Consider the following 19,944-nt stretch of genomic DNA (forward strand, 5'->3'; position numbering starts at 1 on the left):
TCCTACAATAATCCAACCAAACTGCTTGGTTACTCCTTGTCCTAGATTGCAAGGCAATGTGTGTATTCTCTCTGCCACCTGTTGGAGGTTTGGCAGTTATCTTCTGTTCATTGGGCAGTTTTCTTTATCTCTTCTACAAACCAATACTCCCTCTGGGGAGAAATCTGCTGGTAATGGGCCATGGAGTGGCCCTGCATGGCTGATAAAATTATATCATCCCACTGGGAGATGTTCTGCCCAGGGGGAGGAACCAAGTATTCCTAACTGGGTATAATCCGAGATTTTGGGACACCAGGGCAGCCTTTCTCCCAACTGGATTCCCGGAGGTGCAGCTTTCTTTGCCACTGGATTCCCAGAGGAAGACCAGGCCCATCTATACCACTACTGGGCCTTCAGAAGAAAACTCCACCTTTCTACAGGATCCCTGCTCCAGCAGAAGCACAGCTGGAACTGCAGGAGCACTGCAGCCACCATTTAATGGGATGCTGCCACCACCCTGACCCACAGGGTGTCAGGTCTTATTCTGACTCTCTCACTCGTTTCTTTTTGTTGAGCTTTGTCCTATTACATTTGTATTTTTGAGTTTTCCTAGTAAAGAACTGTTATGGTTTGACACTGGCACAATGCCAATGCTCCCATGAAAATGTGATCCCTCCCTTGAATGCTGTGAAGTGGAATTTAGAGCAGAGCAAAACAGGCCTAAGCTTAATAACAGAAATAAAACTTTATTAAGCTACTACTACAAAAGAAAAGAGAAAGGAAAAAAAGGAAAGAAAAAATACACAAAGATGAAATGAAAACCTTGCAAAGCATTCCTCTTCCTACCACCCAACTCTAACAAACTACAGTGAGACACAATCTAGACCCCAATCAGGTTTTTTACCTTCTAAACGATCGATACTCAGCCCCTTCGAGGGAGGCAGGAGCCTCTCTTGTGCCACAGACTCTTGAAGAAAATACAGATCTACATCTTGTGTTTCTATGTCACACATGGCACCGCCCGGAGAAAAGTTTGCTATAGTGACCTTCTCTTTTCTATGCACAGTGCTCTCACCACCAATGCATGGATGGACAGACTGCTTTTAGGATATTTCCTTTCAAGGATGCCCTGCCAAGAGGGAAGAAAAACAACAGTTCAGTTTTTCATTTTTTGGGACCACAGTCCCCCCTATTTTCCCATTTCCCCTAGAGCTGAGGGTTTAAAAACAGAGATCTTCTTCTCTTCTCTTTCCTTTAAAGACAGGGGGCGCCACCACAAACCCTCTAACTTTTTTCTCTGTTCACTTCTGTGTCTTCCCAGCTGAAACAGGTCTCTTGACTCACTAGCATTTTCTCAAAATACAGTCTCTCTTAAAAGAAGATTAGTTCAGTTTGTGGCTAACACAGAAAAGTCCAGTCAAAAGCCACTCCTTGTCCGCCTCCCATCTAGAATTTCTCCTTCTAACATCCCAGGGTCCAAGGTGTCCCTCTTCCTCTCTTTCAAACCGAGGAGGGGAAGGAAAAATTCACAAAGCTTTCATTTCTCAAGAAAGGGTTAAAAGTTCAAACTCCGCACGGATGGCTCGATGCCCAGACTCCGGCAACTCCCACGCACTGGGCACCTTGCAGCTCCCCCTGCTCCTCCTTCCTCACGGTGGAATTGCTGACAAAACTGCCGATGTCTCTTTCTCTCTCTCTCTCGGGAGAGAAACTCTGGTGGGGGGGAACGGAGACATCTTAGATTTCTTCCACCCTTCCATCTGCAGGGGCCAGCCCGGTTCCAGTCCCTCCACCCTTTGGCCTTACCTCCGTCAGGCCATGGGCTTTCCCCTCCCCACCCAGCCACGGGCCGGGCGGGGGAGGCTGCACTACACACTAACCAGAACTAAAGAGAGCGAGTTCCCCTGGGAATTCTGCTTTTAACCCCTCTGTGTTCTCAGAGGCGTGTCCACCTTCAATTGGTTAATATCTAAATTGATCTCTTCCTTCCGGAAAAAATTCTCTTTCTGTGTCAAACCACGACACTCTACCCTTTGCTTCAGAGAACACTGATTACAAAAAAAGAAAAAAAAAATCAGTATCAAAATTACATTTAACACATTCTATATGAAACAGCAACTTATACTAAATTTCTACCCTAATTTATTTCAAAATTTAACACATGCTTTGCTTTTATTCTTCTTTGATTTCATCTTACAGCTTTTATGTTATCACTAGCTTATCTTGTCTTATATGATTTTATTTTATTTTTCCCGGTCAGGGAACCAAATATGTCATGGTTTGACACTGGCACAATGCCAGTGCTCCCATGAAAATGTGATCCCTCCCTTGAATGCTATGAAGTGGAATTTAGAACACAGCAAAACAGGCCTAAGCTTAATAAGAGAAAAAAAACTTTATTAAGCTACTACTACAAAAGAAAAGAGAAAGGAAAAAAGGGAAAGAAAAAATACACAAAGATCAAATTGAAACCTTGCAAAGCATTCATCTTCCTACCACCTAACTCTAACAAACTACAGTGAGACACAATCTAGACCCCACTCAGGTTTTTACCTTCTAAACAATCAATACTCAGCCCTTCGAGGGAGGCAGGAGTCTCTTGTGCCACAGACTCTTGAAGAAAATACAGCTCTACATCTTGTGTTTCTATGTGTTTCTTGTGTATCTTGTGTTTCTCTGCGGGGGGACGGAGACATCTTAGGTTTCTTCCACCCTTCCATCTGCAGGGGCCAGCCCGGTTTCAGTCCCTCCAGCCTTCGGCCTCACCTCCATCAGGCCATGGGCCTTCCCCTCCCCACCCAGCCACGGGCCAGGCGGGGGAGGCTGCACTGCACGCTGACCGGAACTAAAGAGAGCGACTTCCCCTGGGAATTCTACTTTTAACCCCTCTATATTCCCAGAGGTGTGTCCACCTTCAATTGGTTAATATCTAAATTGACCTCGTCCTTCCGGAAAAAATTCTCTTTCCGTATGAAACTACGACAAGAACTGTTATTCCCATATTTTCAACCGAGAGCCTTTTAATTTTAAAATTATAATGATTTGGAGGGAAGGGGTTTACATTTTCCGTTTCAGGGGAGGCTTCTGCCTTCTTTAGCAGACACCTGTCTTTTCAAACCAAGACACTGCTCCAAGTAGTTGTTGCTGGAAGATTTTGCTGTGCTTCCCCATTATTAACCCAATTTAAATTTAACCCAAGTGAAATAAGTACTATTTTGCAAATATTGAAACGTCTATATTTGAAGTTCTCAACATACTACAGAGATTGGATAGGTGATTTTCAAACTCTAACGGTGATATTGACCACAGAATATCAATAAATAGGAACTATCAGACAAAAGTTTATCTAATACACACCCTCAAAAAGCCTCAATTTTCTTTTTCTTTTCTATTCTGGAAGAAACAAATTTACCAGCAATGCCATGCATCCAACAAAGTGACCCAGGCAGGCTGATGATCCTTCAGATTCCGGTTTTCAAGGGTGACTCTAGTTGGACACTGCTTGGAGCACTGCTCACACAGTGCTCATGTTAGGATGAAGTTCACAGAATAAAGTGTTTTATTAATTTGCCTTGAAGGGGCAATTTCTTCCATAAAACTTCCAAGATTTCTTCGGGAACAGAAGGGATCACGCTGTGCTGTGCAAGGCTACCATGATTTAAGAGTCCAGATTACCTTGCCATATTTAAATAACCTTGTCATTAACAGCAAAGGAGCGGTGCAATTTCCAAGGCTGCATAAGAAAAGGATGTGTGTAGATCCAGCTCTGAAACAAAGCCCAGCTACAAGGTACTTTTGTTTGCTAGGTTTGCAGAGAGCCTTTTTCTCCTGCCCAGACCATCCTCTCCAGGATAACTGCAACAAAACCAAAACACACACTCACCAACACAACTCAGCCAAACCTGCCAGGAAGACCAATGCATTCAGCTGCTTCTACAAAACATCAGCTTACACTTTTCTACTTTAAAAACTAACAGTATATTTACATGCAAGATTTCTTAAAAAGTGGTTATATCCAATAATTTAAAAAAAGCTTAAACATAATACCAAGCTTGTCACCAGCTGCATAGGTCATACTATCAATCCTCTTTATTTCATTCTCCTTTGAAAACAAAATTCCAAAGAGCTCTTGAAATTCATTTTTAAGAGCGCCTTTTGTATCCTTTATTCACTCTTAAAGATAACCATGGAACAAGTAACGAAATAGCTGAAGGAAAATTAGCAGTGTTTTATTTGTCCTGAACCTAAGAATTTAGAACCTTACATTTTTACAAACATGATTTTATACAAAGTATAGGCAATTAAGTTTTCCATCCCCACTAAAGAAAAGGATGTGGCCTGAACCACGGCTGCAGCACCCCCAAGGCTGTAACTGCTCTGCCAGGGGTTCTTCCATGGTCATGGCTCTCAGGTGCTCCAGCACGACCCCAGGCACAGGCACTGATGTTTCGAGGGCTACCTGCTGAGCATGGCCTAATCCACAGCCACAGAGGCTTCAGGTTTATCCCTGGCCCACAATCCCTTCTTGGGCATGGAAACAACCATGGCCACAGGTACTCTGAGAGATTCCTGCTCTGCCATGGGCTTATTCCCAGCCGCGGATGCCTGCGGGTGTCCTGCTCCTGTCTGGGCTCATCCACAGGTCACAGATCCCTCGACTGGAGCTCACACCACTGGAGTTCCAGCAGCACAGAAACAGCAGCGATGTCCTGGCCTGGTCTCATGGATGATGGGAAGGAAAAGCAGGTTCTATTTCAGGGTTTTAAGTGGAGTTTTGATCCTGTCCCTCACAGAATACACCTGGAGCAGGTGTCCAGCTGTGTGACACACAGAAAGGGTGTGCTGGGTGAAGAATGGGCAGATGTACTGGCTTTCAGTAGGATAGGATCCATTTTCTTCCCAGGGAGCGGCAAAGAGCTGGGTTTGGATTCAGGACGGGAATGTGGTGGATAGCACACAGATGTCTTGGATGTTGCTGAGTGGGGCTTGCCCTCCTCAAGGACTTTGCAGTGTCACATTGGACAATCCATGTCCCGTGCTCTGCCAACAAGGAGGTGAGACCATCAACATTCCCCTCCTCATCCCTGTGTCCTACGTAAAGAAGAATCTTCCACCCGCTCTGCTCCAGAGAGCTGGCAAGTGCCCCTGGGGAGCCCCCTCATCCCTCCTGGGGCACTGCGGAGGGCGGGGCCGAGGCAGGGCTGTGACTGCACAAAGGGGCAGAGCGCTGGCGTGAGGCAGGGCTGTGATGTCCCAGGGCTGTGCTGGCCGCAGCACTGTGACATCGCTGTGACATCACCGCGCTGTCGCTGTGTGAGACGGGCCAGCGCCCGCAGCTGCCAGTGCAGTCGCGACGGGGCGTGCCGGAGCCATGGGTGACGGTGACGTCCTGCTGACCGTGCTTCTCCTGCTGCTGGCCGCCGTGGCTGTCTGGTGGGCCTTTGGCCACCGGCAACCGCGGGGCCGGCGGACACGGAGAGGGAAGTGGAGGAAGCGCCCAAGGGTCCAGCCCAGAGGCTCACGGAGGAAGCGAGGAGCCCCTGCGGCTCCCAGGTTCCCCAGGCCTCGGGCGACTCCTGGCAAGCGGCCACGTGCTCCCGCCAGCCCCCTGGGCAGCCCCTGCAGCTGCGGCCCCTGCCTGGCAGAGGCCCGGGAGCTGCAGGAACTGATGCTGCACCTCGGGGATGGCAACGGGACACGTGAGCCGCTCTATTCTGGGATGTGGCAGGCATTGTGGAAAGAACTGGAGGAGCTGCAGAACCAAGGCCACCTGCCCTACTGTGGCTTATCCAGCTCCTCCAGAAGCCTCCATCCCGTCCACAAGCTGCTCCCAGCAAGTTTCTCCATCCCTGGGAGAGCCTCAAGGCCTGCAAGGATGGCACAGCAGGGGAGAGACATCACCATTCATGCAGGAAGCTCAAGCTGTCAGAGACCCTGCATCCAGCTAGGGGCCTCTGCTATCTCTGACAGCCTGCATCCCTTGCAGAGGCTCAGTGAGACCTGTCAGTCTGCAGAAGGAGCAGAGCCCGTGGACAGGCCTCCCAGCTCCCTTGGACTCTGGGACTTCAACAACACAGGCAACATCCTGACCCTTGACGTGGCAAGGGAAAGCCCAGAAGTCCAACTGGGAGCCCAGACCGATGCAGGGGAGCCCGCTCAGGAGCAGCTGGCGGGGCAGCAAGCATCCTGGAGCCAGCAGTGGGCATCCCACAGCAACCAGGACAGCCAGGACGCTCTTCTGGTTCTGCCCGCCAGCAACAGCCCCAGCCTGGTGGTGGAGACGGGCCTCCAGACAGCACGGAGGTTCCTCCATCTGCAGGAAGCTGCCCCAAGACAGCCCTCGAGTGCAGCCAAGGCCTTTCTAGTAGCAGGTGAGATCTCCCGAGGAGCTGCCTGCGGCTCCCCCGGGGCTCTGGAGGGGCGCGACCAGGCCAGGCCAGGGCCCCTGCGAGCAGCCTAGTCGCCGGCTGTTTCCAGTGCCTCCGACGGCACGGCTTGAAAAAGCCCTGTCTGCCTTGCAGCCGCTCCTGGCATCCCCCTGTGCCAAGGCTCGGGCTGCAGCCCCGGCCGTCGTCAGGAGCAGAGCCCAGCCCACGCCGCCGGGGACAGCGACGGTGCCGCCCTGCCCCGCTGCCCCGGGGCTGCCGCAGCCGCCTGTGCGCGCTGCCCCGGCCCGGCTCTGCCGCTCGCCAGCCCGGCGGCTGCAGGGCGGTGGCCGCTGCCCGGCGCGCAGCAGGAAGCAGGTGAGAGCGCGGCGGCCGCGGGGGCCCGGCCCGCTTCACTCGCGGGCACTTGCGGGGGGTTCTGGGCGCAAGGCTGATGGCTTCTCTCGGCCGCAGGGCAACAGAGGCAGCGGCAGGAGCTGTACCTGTGGGGCCCGCAGCTGGGCAGCGGCGGCTTCAGCACCGTCTACTCGGGCATCCGCCTCTCGGACGGGAGCCCGGTGAGTGGCCGCCACGGCCGGGCGGGGCAGGAGGGGCAGCGGCGGGGAGCGGCAGGGCTGGAGCTCAGCCCTCCTCTCTCCGTGGCTCGCAGGTGGCCATCAAACGCGTGGCCCGGGAGAGCGTCCTGCAGTGGGACGAGCTGGTGAGTGAACGGGGCCAGCGGGACAGAGCGGGGCGTGGCGGGCAGGGAGAATCCCGGGGCGGGCTCAGCGTGCGGAGCCGCAGCCCCGCGGGCCTGGGCACACCGGAGAGCGGAGCTGGGGCCGGGCAGCGGCACCCCCGAGCATCCCCCGGGCGGGAGGAAGCGCAAGCGCCTGGGAGGCTGCGCCAGGGGGCACTGGGGCATCCCGGGCAGGGCGCAGCGCAGCCCCAGGGCTGCTGCAGCAGCAGCAGCAGCAGCAGCAGGCTGCTGCAGGCACTGACTTTCTCCTGCTCACAGCCCGACGGCACCCGCGTGCCCTTGGAGGTCGTGCTCATGGAGAAGGTGGGCTCTGGATGCCAGAATATCATCCAGCTCCTGGACTGGTTTGAGCTGCCTGACAGCTTCGTGCTGGTCCTGGAGCGTCCGGAGGCATCGCAGGATCTCCTGCAGTTCCTGCAGGAGCAGGGCTGCCTGTGCGAGGAGCAGGCGCGCTGGCTTTTCTGCCAGGTGCTGGAGGCCGTGCGGCACTGCACCGCCTGCGGCGTCCTGCACCGGGACATCAAGCCAGAGAACCTCCTGGTGAACCCGGAGAGCGGCCACCTGAAGCTCATTGACTTCGGCTGCGGCACCTTCCTCCAGGAGCGGGCCTTCACGGGCTTTGCCGGTGAGCCCATGGCCTGGGCCCTGCTCCCGGTGCCAGGCACCGCATGGCCCCGTTCCCTCCTGGGCTGCGGGCTGCGTCCTTCAGCCGGCCGCCTTTAGGAACGGGGCGGATGCCGAGCCCCAGGAGCCGGCTGCCGGCCCTGCCGACAGAGGGGGGGCAAAAGCGGCTCCCGGCCCCTGGGCTCAGCGGGCCCACGAGGGCCTGGGCTGCTCCGCTGGCCTTCTTGGCCTTGCGCAATGGTTTCGTGCCTTTGGCCAGCTGGCTGGGGGACGCGGGGTGGCCTCGGGGGAAAGCTGTGGTCACGGCTGCAGCCCCTGCCTCGGCCAGGAGGCCGGAGCCAGGCTCTGGAAGGCAGCAGCCTGCGCCCGGCCAGCGCCGCCTGTCTCCCCTAGGAACGCGCGTGTACAGCCCGCCCGAGTGGATCTGGCTCGGCTGCTACCACGGCCACGCGGCCACCATCTGGTCCCTGGGCGTGCTGCTGTACGTCATGGTCTGCGGGAGCCTCCCCTTCCAGGATGAGCCTGACATCGTGCTGGGCAAGCTCGTCTTCCGGCAGCAGCTCTCTCCAGGTGGGTGTCCGGCCTCAAGCTGGCGGGCTTTGGCAGCTGGCGGCGCGCAGCTCGGCGCGGCCCTCACCAGCTCCGCGGGACGTGGATCTGCCCTCCAGGGCCGGCCGCAGGAGGGGCCCGTGCCGACGGGGTCAGCGCGGCACGGGCGGCCGGAGGAGGCGGCCGTGTCCCGCCGTGCCGCTCTCCTGTGTGGGGCAGAGCCGGTCGGGAGCCCGGCACGGCCCAGAGCCCAGCACAACATGGCCCGGGCCCCGCGGGCGACGGGGGCAGCTGGGCAGGAGACTCTGCCGGTGACCGGCGCTTTCTGCCTTCTCTCCCCAGAGCTCCAGCACCTGATCCGATGGTGTTTGGCCAAGCACCCTGCGGACAGGCCGGAGCTGGAGGAGATCTCATGCCACCCTTGGGTGCGGGACCGGCGCTTTTGATGCCTTGCCGGAGCCTCTGCAGCACCCACTTTCCGAGTCCCACGCAGGACTGAGAACCCAAAAAATAAAACAACCAACCCATTGCGGTGTGTCAAGGCTGGTCCTTGTCAGCAACTTCAGCTAAAGAAACGTCTTGGGCAAGGGGGGAATCAGAGTGCTGCCTTCAGCCTTTGTCAAGCTTTCCATGCCTGCCCTCCCGGCTGGTTCTTTATATCTTCAAGCTCAGGCCCTAGTGCGGGTAGGAGGGACTTTGTCCAGCCAAGAAATGCAGCAGTGGAACAACAGCTGCCCTTGCAAAGTGGCAGGGCTTCTTGGTGTCTCTTGAAGCGACACACAGGTCCATGTGTGAATTCCAAGGGTTATTTGGTTTCAGGGACAGAGACATTCCTCTCTTACCAGAACTCTGAGGAGAGCCAGAAGCTACAAAATATCATTTCAGGTTGAGCCCTGCTGAGCTCTTTTTTATTTCTTCCTATGAAATGGGAGGCAGGGCTAGGCACTTGACCAGCTTGGTCTGCATCATCCTAAGTCATGTGCATGGAGCCCACAGGAAATGTTGAGATGCCAGAGTCATTCCCACGGTGCTGGTCTCATTTTACCCCCCAAAAATATCTTCTGCTGCCTTAAAAACAACCGATGGTAATGGAAAGTGCAGTAACCAGTCACAGGAAAGCACCCAGCTGCCTGCCTGTGGCAGGTGCCATCTACTAAACCTGTGCCACCTTCAGAAAATAGTGTGGCTGCCTCTGTGAGGCAACAGCACATTCTCCTGCTCTCATTCCCACTGTCAGAGCAAAACTGGAACCAAGCAATCCCATTCCATCACAACCACCCTTACGCTGAAAAGGTGGAGCCCTGATCTCAGGAATGCCATTTGTGGCAGAGGTTTTCCAGGAGTGAAAGCATCCTCCCTTCCCAGAGGTATTGCAAGTTCCCCCTCTCCCCACTCCATTCCATCCATAAATTGAACACTGACAATCCAGAAATGTTATACACCACAACCCTGGGATGTATTTTTTTTCTTTAGGTAGATCTAAAGCAAGCTGGAAGTTGTTCAGCATCTTCTGCCCTCTTCAAGTGAGCATTTGTAACTTTTCTTCCTACAATAATCCAACCAAACTGCTTGGTTACTCCTTGTCCTAGATTGCAAGGCAATGTGTGTATTCTCTCTGCCACCTGTTGGAGGTGTGGCAGTTATCTTCTGTCCATTGTGCAGTTTTCTTTATCTCTTCTACAAACCAATCCTCCCTCTGGGGAGAAATCTGCTGGTAATGGGCCATGGAGTGGCCCTGCATGGCTGATAAAATTATATCATCTCACTGGGAGATGTTCTGCCCAGGGGGAGGAACCAAGTATTCCTAACTGGGTATAATCCGAGATTTTGGGACACCAGGGCAGCCTTTCTCCCAACTGGATTCCCGGAGGTGCAGCTTTCTTCGCCACTGGATTCCCAGAGGAAGACCAGGCCCATCTATACCACTACTGGGCCTTCAGAAGAAAACTCCACCTTTCTACAGGATCCCTGCTCCAGCAGAAGCACAGCTGGAACTGCAGGAGCACCGCAGCCACCATTTAGTGGGATGCTGCCACCACCCTGACCCACAGGGTGTCAGGTCTTATTCTGACTCTCTCACTTGTTTCTTTTTGTTGAGCTTTGTCCTATTACATTTGTATTTTTGAGTTTTCCTAGTAAAGAACTGTTATGGTTTGACACTGGCACAATGCCAATGCTCCCATGAAAATGTGATCCCTCCCTTGAATGCTGTGAAGTGGAATTTAGAGCAGAGCAAAACAGGCCTAAGCTTGATAACAGAAAAAAAAACTTTATTAAGCTACTACTACAAAAGAAAAGAGAAAGGAAAAAAGGGAAAGAAAAAATACACAAAGATCAAATGAAAACCTTGCAAAGCATTCCTCTCCCTACCACCCAACTCTAACAAACTACAGTGAGACACAATCTAGACCCCAATCAGGTTTTTACCTTCTAAACGATCGATACTCAGCCCCTTCGAGGGAGGCAGGAGCCTCTCTTGTGGCACAGACTCTTGAAGAAAATACAGATCTACATCTTGTGTTTCTATGTCACATATGGCACCGCCCGGAGAAAAGTTTGCTATAGTGACCTTCTCTTTTCTATGCACAGTGCTCTCACCACCAATGCATGGATGGACAAACTGCTTTTAGGATATTTCCTTTCAAGGATGCCCTGCCAAGAGGGGAGAAAAACAACAGTTCAGTTTTTCATTGTTTGGGTCCAAAGTCCCCCCTATTTTCCCATTTCCCCTAGAGCTGAGGGTTTAAAAACAGAGATCTTCTTCTCTTCTCTTTCCTTTAAAGACAGGGGGTGCCACCACAAACCCTCTAACTTTTTTCTCTGTTCACTTCTGTGTCTTCCCAGCTGAAGCAGGTCTCTTGACTCACTGGCATTTTCTCAAAATACAGTCTCTCTTAAAAGAAGATGAGTTCAGTTTGTGGCTAACACAGAAAAGTCCAGTCAAAAGCCACTCCTTGTCCCCCTCCCATCTAGAATTTCTCCTTCTAACATCCCAGGGTCTAAGGTGTCTCTCTTCCTCTCTTTCAAACCGAGGAGGGGAAGGAAAAATTCACAAAGCTTTCATTTCTCAAGAAAGGGTTAAAAGTTCAAACTCCGCACGGATGGCTCGATGCCCAGACTCCGGCAACTCCCACGCACAGGGGACCTTGCAGCTCCCCCTGCTCCTCCTTCCTCACGGTGGAATTGCTGACAAAACTGCCGATGTCTCTTTCTCTCTCTCTCTCGGGAGAGAAACTCTGGGGGGGGGAACGGAGACATCTTAGATTTCTTCCACCCTTCCATCTGCAGGGGCCAGCCCGGTTCCAGTCCCTCCACCCTTCGGCCTTACCTCCGTCAGGCCATGGGCTTTCCCCTCCCCACCCAGCCACGGGCCGGGCGGGGGAGGCTGCACTACACACTAACCAGAACTAAAGAGAGCGAGTTCCCCTGGGAATTCTGCTTTTAACCCCTCTGTGTTCTCAGAGGCGTGTCCACCTTCAATTGGTTAATATCTAAATTGATCTCTTCCTTCTGGAAAAAATTCTCTTTCTGTGTCAAACCACGACACTCTACCCTTTGCTTCAGAGAACACTGATTACAAAAAAAGAAAAAAAAAAATCAGTATCAAAATTACATTTAACACATTCTATATGAAACAGCAACTTATACTAAATTTCTACCCTAATTTATTTCAAAATTTAACACATGCTTTGCTTTTATTCTTCTTTGATTTCATCTTACAGCTTTTATGTTATCACTATCTTATCTTGTCTTATTTGATTTTATTTTATTTTTCCCGGTCAGGGAACCAAAAATGTCATGGTTTGACACTGGCACAATGCCAGTGCTCCTATGAAAATGTGATCCCTCCCTTGAATGCTATGAAGTGGAATTTAGAACAGAGCAAAACAGGCCTAAGCTTAATAACAGAAAAAAAAAAACTTTATTAAGCTACTACTACAAAAGAAAAGAGAAAGGAAAAAAGGGAAAGAAAAAATACACAAAGATCAAATTGAAACCTTGCAAAGCATTCATCTTCCTACCACCTAACTCTAACAAACTACAGTGAGACACAATCTAGACCCCACTCAGGTTTTTACCTTCTAAACAATCGATACTCAGCCCTTCGAGGGAGGCAGGAGTCTCTTGTGCCACAGACTCTTGAAGAAAATACAGCTCTACATCTTGTGTTTCTATGTGCTTCTTGTGTATCTTGTGTTTCTCTGCGGGGGGACGGAGACATCTTAGGTTTTTTCCACCCTTCCATCTGCAGGGGCCAGCCCGGTTTCAGTCCCTCCACCCTTCGGCCTCACCTCCATCAGGCCATGGGCCTTCCCCTCCCCACCCAGCCACGGGCCAGGCGGGGGAGGCTGCACTGCACGCTGACCGGAACTAAAGAGAGCGAGTTCCCCTGGGAATTCTGCTTTTAACCCCTCTATATTCCCAGAGGTGTGTCCACCTTCAATTGGTTAATATCTAAATTGACCTCGTCCTTCCGGAAAAAATTCTCTTTCCGTATCAAACTAGGACAAGAACTGTTATTCCCATATCTTCACCCGAGAGCCTTTTAATTTTAAAATTATAATGATTTGGAGGGAAGGGGTTTACATTTTCCGTTTCAGGGGAGGCTTCTGCCTTCTTTAGCAGACACCTGTCTTTTCAAACCAAGACACTGCTCCAAGTAGTTGTTGCTGGAAGATTTTGCTGTGCTTCCCCATTATTAACCCAATTTAAATTTAACCCAAGTGAAATAAGTACTATTTTGCAAATATTGAAACGTCTATATTTGAAGATCTCAACATACTACAGAGATTGGATCGGTGATTTTCAAACTCTAACGGTGATATTGACCACAGAATATCAATAAATAGGAACTATCAGACAAAAGTTTATCTAATACACACCCTCAAAAAGCCTCAATTTTCTTTTTCTTTTCTATTCTGGAAGAAACAAATTTACCAGCAATGCCATGCATCCAACAAAGTGACCCAGGCAGGCTGATGATCCTTCAGATTCCAGTTTTCATGGGTGACTCTAGTTGGACACTGCTTGGAGCACTGCTCACACAGTGCTCATGTTAGGATGAAGTTCACAGAATAAAGTGTTTTATTAATTTGCCTTGAAGGGGCAATTTCTTCCATAAAACTTCCAAGATTTCTCCGGGAACAGAAGGGATCACGCTGTGCTGTGCAAGGCTACCATGATTTAAGAGTCCAGATTACCTTGGCATATTTAAATAACCTTGTCATTAACAGCAAAGGAGCGGTGCAATTTCCAAGGCTGCATAAGAAAAGGATGTGTGTAGATCCAGCTCTGAAACAAAGCCCAGCTACAAGGTACTTTTGTTTGCTAGGTTTGCAGAGAGCCTTTTTCTCCTGCCCAGACCATCCTCTCCAGGATAACTGCAACAAAACCAAAACACACACTCACCAACACAACTCAGCCAAACCTGCCAGGAAGACCAATGCATTCAGCTGCTTCTACAAAACATCAGCTTACACTTTTCTACTTTAAAAACTAACAGTATAAATATACATGCAAGATTTCTTAAAAAGTGGCTATATCCAATAATTTAAAAAAAGCTTAAACATAATGCCAAGCTTGTCACCAGCTGCATAGGTCATACTATCAATCCTCTTTATTTCATTCTCCTTTGAAAACAAAATTCCAAAGAGCTCTTGAAATTAATTTTTAAGAGCGCCTTTTGTATCCTTTATTCACTCTTAAAAATAACCATGGAACAAGTAACAAAATAGCTGAAGGAAAATTAGCAGTGTTTTATTTGTCCTGAACCTAAGAATTTAGAACCTTACATTTTTACAAACATGATTTTATACAAAGTATAGGCAATGAAGTTTTCCATCCCCACTAAAGAAATGGATTTGGCCTGAACCACGGCTGCAGCACCCCCAAGGCTGTAACTGCTCTGCCAGGGGTTCTTCCATGGTCATGGCTCTCAGGTGCTCCAGCACGACCCCAGGCACAGGCACTGATGTTTCGAGGGCTACCTGCTGAGCATGGCCTAATCCACAGCCACAGAGGCTTCAGGTTTATCCCTGGCCCACAATCCCTTCTTGGGCATGGAAACAACCATGGCCACAGGTACTCTGAGAGATTCCTGCTCTGCCATGGGCTTATTCCCAGCCGCGGATGTCTGCGGGTGTCCTGCTCCTGTCTGGGCTCATCCACAGGTCACAGATCCCTCGACTGGAGCTCACACCACTGGAGTTCCAGCAGCACAGAAACAGCAGCGATGTCCTGGCCTGGTCTCATGGATGATGGGAAGGAAAAGCAGGTTCTATTTCAGGGTTTTAAATGGACTTTTGATCCTGTCCCTCACAGAATACACCTGGAACAGGTGTCCAGCTGTGTGACACACAGAAAGGGTGTGCTGGGTGAAGAATGGGCAGATGTACTGGCTTTCAGTGGGATAGGATCCATTTTCTTCCCAGGGAGCGGCAAAGAGCTGGGTTTGGATTCAGCATGGGAATATGGTGGATAGCACACGGATGTCTTGGATGTTGCTGAGTGGGGCTTGCCCTCCTCAAGGACTTTGCAGTGTCACATTGGACAACCCATGTCCCGTGCTCTGCCAGCAAGGAGGTGAGACCATCAACATTCCCCTCCTCATCCCTGTGTCCTACGTAAAGAAGAATCTTCCACCCGCTCTGCTCCAGAGAGCTGGCAAGTGCCCCTAGGGAGCCCCCTCATCCCTCCTGGGGCACTGCGGAGGGCGGGGCCGAGGCAGGGCTGTGACTGCACAAAGGGGCAGAGCGCTGGCGTGAGGCAGGGCTGTGATGTCCCAGGGCTGTGCTGGCCGCAGCACTGTGACATCGCTGTGACATCACTGCGCTGTGGCTGTGTGAGACGGGCCAGCGCCCGCAGCTGCCAGTGCAGTCGCGACGGGACGTGCCGGAGCCATGGGTGACGGTGACGTCCTGCTGACCGTGCTTCTCCTGCTGCTGGCCGCCGTGGCTGTCTGGTGGGCCTTTGGCCACCGGCAACCGCGGGGCCGGCGGACACGGAGAGGGAAGTGGAGGAAGCGCCCCAGGGTCCAGCCCAGAGGCTCACGGAGGAAGCGAGGAGCCCCTGCGGCTCCCAGGTTCCCCAGGCCTCGGGCGACTCCTGGCAAGCGGCCACGTGCTCCCGCCAGCCCCCTGGGCAGCCCCTGCAGCTGCGGCTCCTGCCTGGCAGAGGCCCGGGAGCTGCAGGAACTGATGCTGCACCTCGGGGATGGCAACGGAAAACGTGAGCCGCTCTATTCTGGGATGTGGCAGGCATTGTGGAAAGAACTGGAGGAGCTGCAGAACCAAGGCCACCTGCCCTGCTGTGGCTTAGCCAGCTCCTCCAGAAGCCTCCATCCCGTCCACAGGCTGCTCCCAGCAAGTTTCTCCATCCCTGGGAGAGCCTCAAGGCCTGCAAGGATGGCACAGCAGGGGAGAGACATCACCATTCATGCAGGAAGCTCAGGCTGTCAGAGACCCTGCATCCAGCCAGGGGCCTCTGCTATCTCTGACAGCCTGCATCCCTTGCAGAGGCTCAGTGAGACCTGTCAGTCTGCAGAAGGAGCAGAGCCCGTGGACAGGCCTCCCAGCTCCCTTGGACTCTGGGACTTCAACAACACAGGCAACATCCTGACCCTTGACGTGGCAAGGGAAAGCCCAGAAGTCCAACTGGGAGCCCAGACCGGTGCAGGGGAGCCCGCTCAGGAGCAGCTGGCGGGGCAGCAAGCGTCCTGGAGCCAGCAGTGGGCATCCCACAGCAGCCAGGACAGCCAGGACGCTCTTCTGGTTCTGCCCGCCAGCAACAGCCCCAGCCTGGTGGTGGAGACGGGCCTCCAGACAGCACGGAGGTTCCTCCATCTGCAGGAAGCTGCCCCAAGACAGCCCTCGAGTGCAGCCAAGGCCTTTCTAGTAGCAGGTGAGATCTCCCGAGGAGCTGCCTGCGGCTCCCCCGGGGCTCTGGAGGGGCGAGGCCAGGCCAAGCCAGGGCCCCTGCGAGCAGCCTAGTCGCTCGCTGTTTCCAGTGCCTCCGACGGCACGGCTTGAAAAAGCCCTGTCTGCCTTGCAGCCGCTCCTGGCATCCCCCTGTGCCAAGGCTCGGGCTGCAGCCCCGGCCGTCGTCAGGAGCAGAGCCCAGCCCACGCCGCCGGGGACAGCGACGGTGCCGCCCTGCCCCGCTGCCCCGGGGCTGCCGCAGCCGCCTGTGCGCGCTGCCCCGGCCCGGCTCTGCCGCTCGCCAGCCCGGCGGCTGCAGGGCGGTGGCCGCTGCCCGGCGCGCAGCAGGAAGCAGGTGAGAGCGCGGCGGCCGCGGGGGCCCGGCCCGCTTCACTCGCGGGCACTTGCGGGGGGTTCTGGGCGCAAGGCTGATGGCTTCTCTCGGCCGCAGGGCAACAGAGGCAGCGGCAGGAGCTGTACCTGTGGGGCCCGCAGCTGGGCAGCGGCGGCTTCAGCACCGTCTACTCGGGCATCCGCCTCTCGGACGGGAGCCCGGTGAGTGGCCGCCACGGCCGGGCGGGGCAGGAGGGGCAGCGGCGGGGAGCGGCAGGGCTGGAGCTCAGCCCTCCTCTCTCCGTGGCTCGCAGGTGGCCATCAAACGCGTGGCCCGGGAGAGCGTCCTGCAGTGGGACGAGCTGGTGAGTGAACGGGGCCAGCGGGACAGAGCGGGGCGTGGCGGGCAGGGAGAATCCCGGGGCGGGCTCAGCGTGCGGAGCCGCAGCCCCGCGGGCCTGGGCACACCGGAGAGCGGAGCTGGGGCCGGGCAGCGGCACCCCCGAGCATCCCCCGGGCGGGAGGAAGCGCAAGCGCCTGGGAGGCTGCGCCAGGGGGCACTGGGGCATCCCGGGCAGGGCGCAGCGCAGCCCCAGGGCTGCTGCAGCAGCAGCAGCAGCAGCAGCAGGCTGCTGCAGGCACTGACTTTCTCCTGCTCACAGCCCGACGGCACCCGCGTGCCCTTGGAGGTGGTGCTCATGGAGAAGGTGGGCTCTGGCTGCCAGAATATCATCCAGCTCCTGGACTGGTTTGAGCTGCCTGACAGCTTCGTGCTGGTCCTGGAGCGTCCGGAGGCATCGCAGGATCTCCTGCAGTTCCTGCAGGAGCAGGGCTGCCTGTGCGAGGAGCAGGCGCGCTGGCTTTTCTGCCAGGTGCTGGAGGCCGTGCGGCACTGCACCGCCTGCGGCGTCCTGCACCGGGACATCAAGCCAGAGAACCTCCTGGTGAACCCGGAGAGCGGCCACCTGAAGCTCATTGACTTCGGCTGCGGCACCTTCCTCCAGGAGCGGGCCTTCACGGGGTTTGCCGGTGAGCCCATGGCCTGGGCCCTGCTCCCGGTGCCAGGCACCGCACGGCCCCGTTCCCTCCTGGGCTGCGGGCTGCGTCCTGCAGCCGGCCGCCTTTAGGAACGGGGCGGATGCCGAGCCCCAGGAGCCGGCTGCCGGCCCTGCCGACAGAGGGGGGGCAAAAGCGGCTCCCGGCCCCTGGGCTCAGCGGGCCCACGATGGCCTGGGCTGCTCCGCTGGCCTTCTTGGCCTTGCGGAATGGTTTCGTGCCTTTGGCCAGCTGGCTGGGGGACGCGGGGTGGCCTCGGGGGGAAGCTGTGGCCACGGCTGCAGCCCCTGCCTCGGTCAGGAGGCCGGCGCCAGGCTCTGGAAGGCAGCAGCCTGCGCCCGGCCAGCGCCGCCTGTCTCCCCTAGGAACGCGCGTGTACAGCCCGCCCGAGTGGATCTGGCTCGGCTGCTACCACGGCCACGCGGCCACCATCTGGTCCCTGGGCGTGCTGCTGTACGTCATGGTCTGCGGGAGCCTCCCCTTCCAGGATGAGCCTGACATCGTGCTGGGCAAGCTCGTCTTCCGGCAGCAGCTCTCTCCAGGTGGGTGTCCGGCCTCAAGCCGGCGGGCTTTGGCAGCTGGCAGCGCGCAGCTCGGCGCGGCCCTCACCAGCTCCGCGGGACGTGGATCTGCCCTCCAGGGCCGGCCGCAGGAGGGGCCCGTGCCGACGGGGTCAGCGCGGCACGGGCGGCCGGAGGAGGCGGCCGTGTCCCGCCGTGCCGCTCTCCTGTGTGGGGCAGAGCCGGTCGGGAGCCAGGCACGGCCCAGAGCCCAGCACAACATGGCCCGGGCCCCGCGGGCGACGGGGGCAGCTGGGCAGGAGACTCTGCCGGTGACCGGCACTTTCTGCCTTCTCTCCCCAGAGCTCCAGCACCTGATCCGATGGTGTTTGGCCAAGCACCCTGCGGACAGGCCGGAGCTGGAGGAGATCTCATGCCACCCTTGGGTGCGGGGCCGGCGCTTTTGATGCCTTGCCGGAGCCTCTGCAGCACCCACTTTCCGAGTTCCACGCAGGACTGAGAACCCGAAAAATAAAACAACCAACCCATTGTGGTGTGTCAAGGGGCTGGTTCTTTTCAGCAACTTCAGCTAAAGAAACGTCTTGGGAAAAGGGGGGAATCAGAGTGCTGCCTTCAGCCTTTGTCAAGCTTTCCATGCCTGCCCTCCCAGCTGGTTCTTTATATCTTCAAGCTCAGGCCCTAGTGCAGGTAGGAGGGACTTTGCCCAGCCAAGAAATGCAGCAGTGGAACAACAGCTCCCTTGTGTCGTGGTTTGACACGGAAAGAGAATTCTTTTCCAGAAGGAAGAGATCAATTTAGATATTGACCAATTGAAGGTGAACACGCCTCTGAGAACACAGAGGGGTTAAAACAGAATTCCCAGGGGAACTCGCTCTCTTTGGTTCCGGTGAGCGTGCAGTGCAAACCTCCCCTGCCCAGCCATGAGCTGGGTGGGGGAAGGGAAGCCCCATGGCCTGAAAGGTAGGCCCCAAGGGTGGTGGATGGACTGGAACCTGGCTGGCCCCTGCAGATGGAAGGGTGGAAGAAATCTAAGATGTCTCCGTTCCCCCCCCCAGAGTTTCTCTCCCGAGAGGGAGAGAGAAAAGAGACAGCGGCAGTTTTGTCAGCAATTTCACTGTCAGGAAGGAGGAGCGGGGGGAGCTGCAAGGTGCCCAGTGCGTGGGAGTTGCCGGAGTCTGGGCATCGAGTCATCCCTGGGAGTTCGGACTTTTAACCCTTCCTTGAGAAATGAAAGCTTGTGAATTTTTCCTTCCCCTCCTCGGTTTGAAAGAGAGGAAGAGGGACACCTTGGACCCTGGGATGTTGGAAGGAGGAATTCTGGATGGGAGGGGGACAAGGAGTGGCATTTGGCTGGACTTTTCCGTGTTAGCCACAACCTGAACCAATCTTCTCCTTCAAGAGGGACTGTGTTTTGGGAGGATGCCAGTGAGTCAAGAGACCTCCTTCAGCTGGGAAAAAGACAAAAGTGAACAGAGAAAAGGTTAGGGGGTTTGTGCTGGCATCCCCCTGTCCTGGAAAGGAAAGAGAAGAGAAGAAGATCTCTGTTCTTGTGCCCTCGGCCCCAGGGGAAAATGGGGGGGGACTGTGGTCCCAAACAATGAAAACTGAACTGTTGTTTTTCTCCTCTCTTGGCAGGGCATCCTTGAAAGGAAAAATCCTAAAAGCAGTCTGTCCATCCATGCATTGGTGGTGAGAGCACTGTGCATGGAAAAGAGAAGGGTCACCATGGCAAACTTTTTCTCCGGGTGGTGCCATGTGTGACATGGAAACACAGGATGTGGAGCTGTGTTTCTTGGGGGGTCTGTGGCACAGGAGAGACTCTGTTCCCTCGATGGACTGAG

General features: G+C 54.7%; 2 protein-coding genes across 2 annotated transcripts; both read left to right on the plus strand.

The window, feature by feature from the left end:
* Positions 1-6,798: 6,798 nt before the first annotated feature.
* LOC146767694 (uncharacterized) lies at positions 6,799-7,827 on the plus strand. The gene has a single exon (XM_085579553.1). The coding sequence runs from the start codon at positions 6,799-6,801 to the stop codon at positions 7,825-7,827; it is 1,029 nt and encodes a 342-aa protein (XP_085435679.1).
* Positions 7,828-15,176: 7,349 nt separating this feature from the next.
* LOC144246174 (serine/threonine-protein kinase pim-1-like) lies at positions 15,177-17,653 on the plus strand. Its single transcript, XM_085579554.1, has 5 exons — positions 15,177-15,238; positions 16,061-16,176; positions 16,645-16,748; positions 16,841-16,891; positions 17,252-17,653. The coding sequence occupies exons 1-5, from the start codon at positions 15,177-15,179 to the stop codon at positions 17,651-17,653; spliced, it is 735 nt and encodes a 244-aa protein (XP_085435680.1).
* Positions 17,654-19,944: the final 2,291 nt, after the last annotated feature.

Source organism: Lonchura striata, chromosome 4, assembly GCF_050655825.1.
Source record: "Lonchura striata isolate lonStrDom1 chromosome 4, ASM5065582v1, whole genome shotgun sequence".
Lineage (NCBI taxonomy): Eukaryota > Metazoa > Chordata > Aves > Passeriformes > Estrildidae > Lonchura > Lonchura striata.

What these genes read in the sequence shown, in the direction of transcription:
- LOC146767694 (XM_085579553.1), top strand. Translation starts at nt 6,799, where the DNA reads ATGGCTTCTCTCGGCCGCAGGGCAACAGAGGCAGCGGCAGGAGCTGTA.
- LOC144246174 (XM_085579554.1), top strand. Translation starts at nt 15,177, where the DNA reads ATGGGTGACGGTGACGTCCTGCTGACCGTGCTTCTCCTGCTGCTGGCC. An exon ending in CAAGGCCTTTCTAGTAGCAG is followed by an intron (nt 16,177 to 16,644) that starts GTGAGATCTCCC and finishes TCTCGGCCGCAG; the next exon opens with GGCAACAGAGGCAGCGGCAG. An exon ending in TCCTGCAGTGGGACGAGCTG is followed by an intron (nt 16,892 to 17,251) that starts GTGAGTGAACGG and finishes TCTGGCTGCCAG; the next exon opens with AATATCATCCAGCTCCTGGA.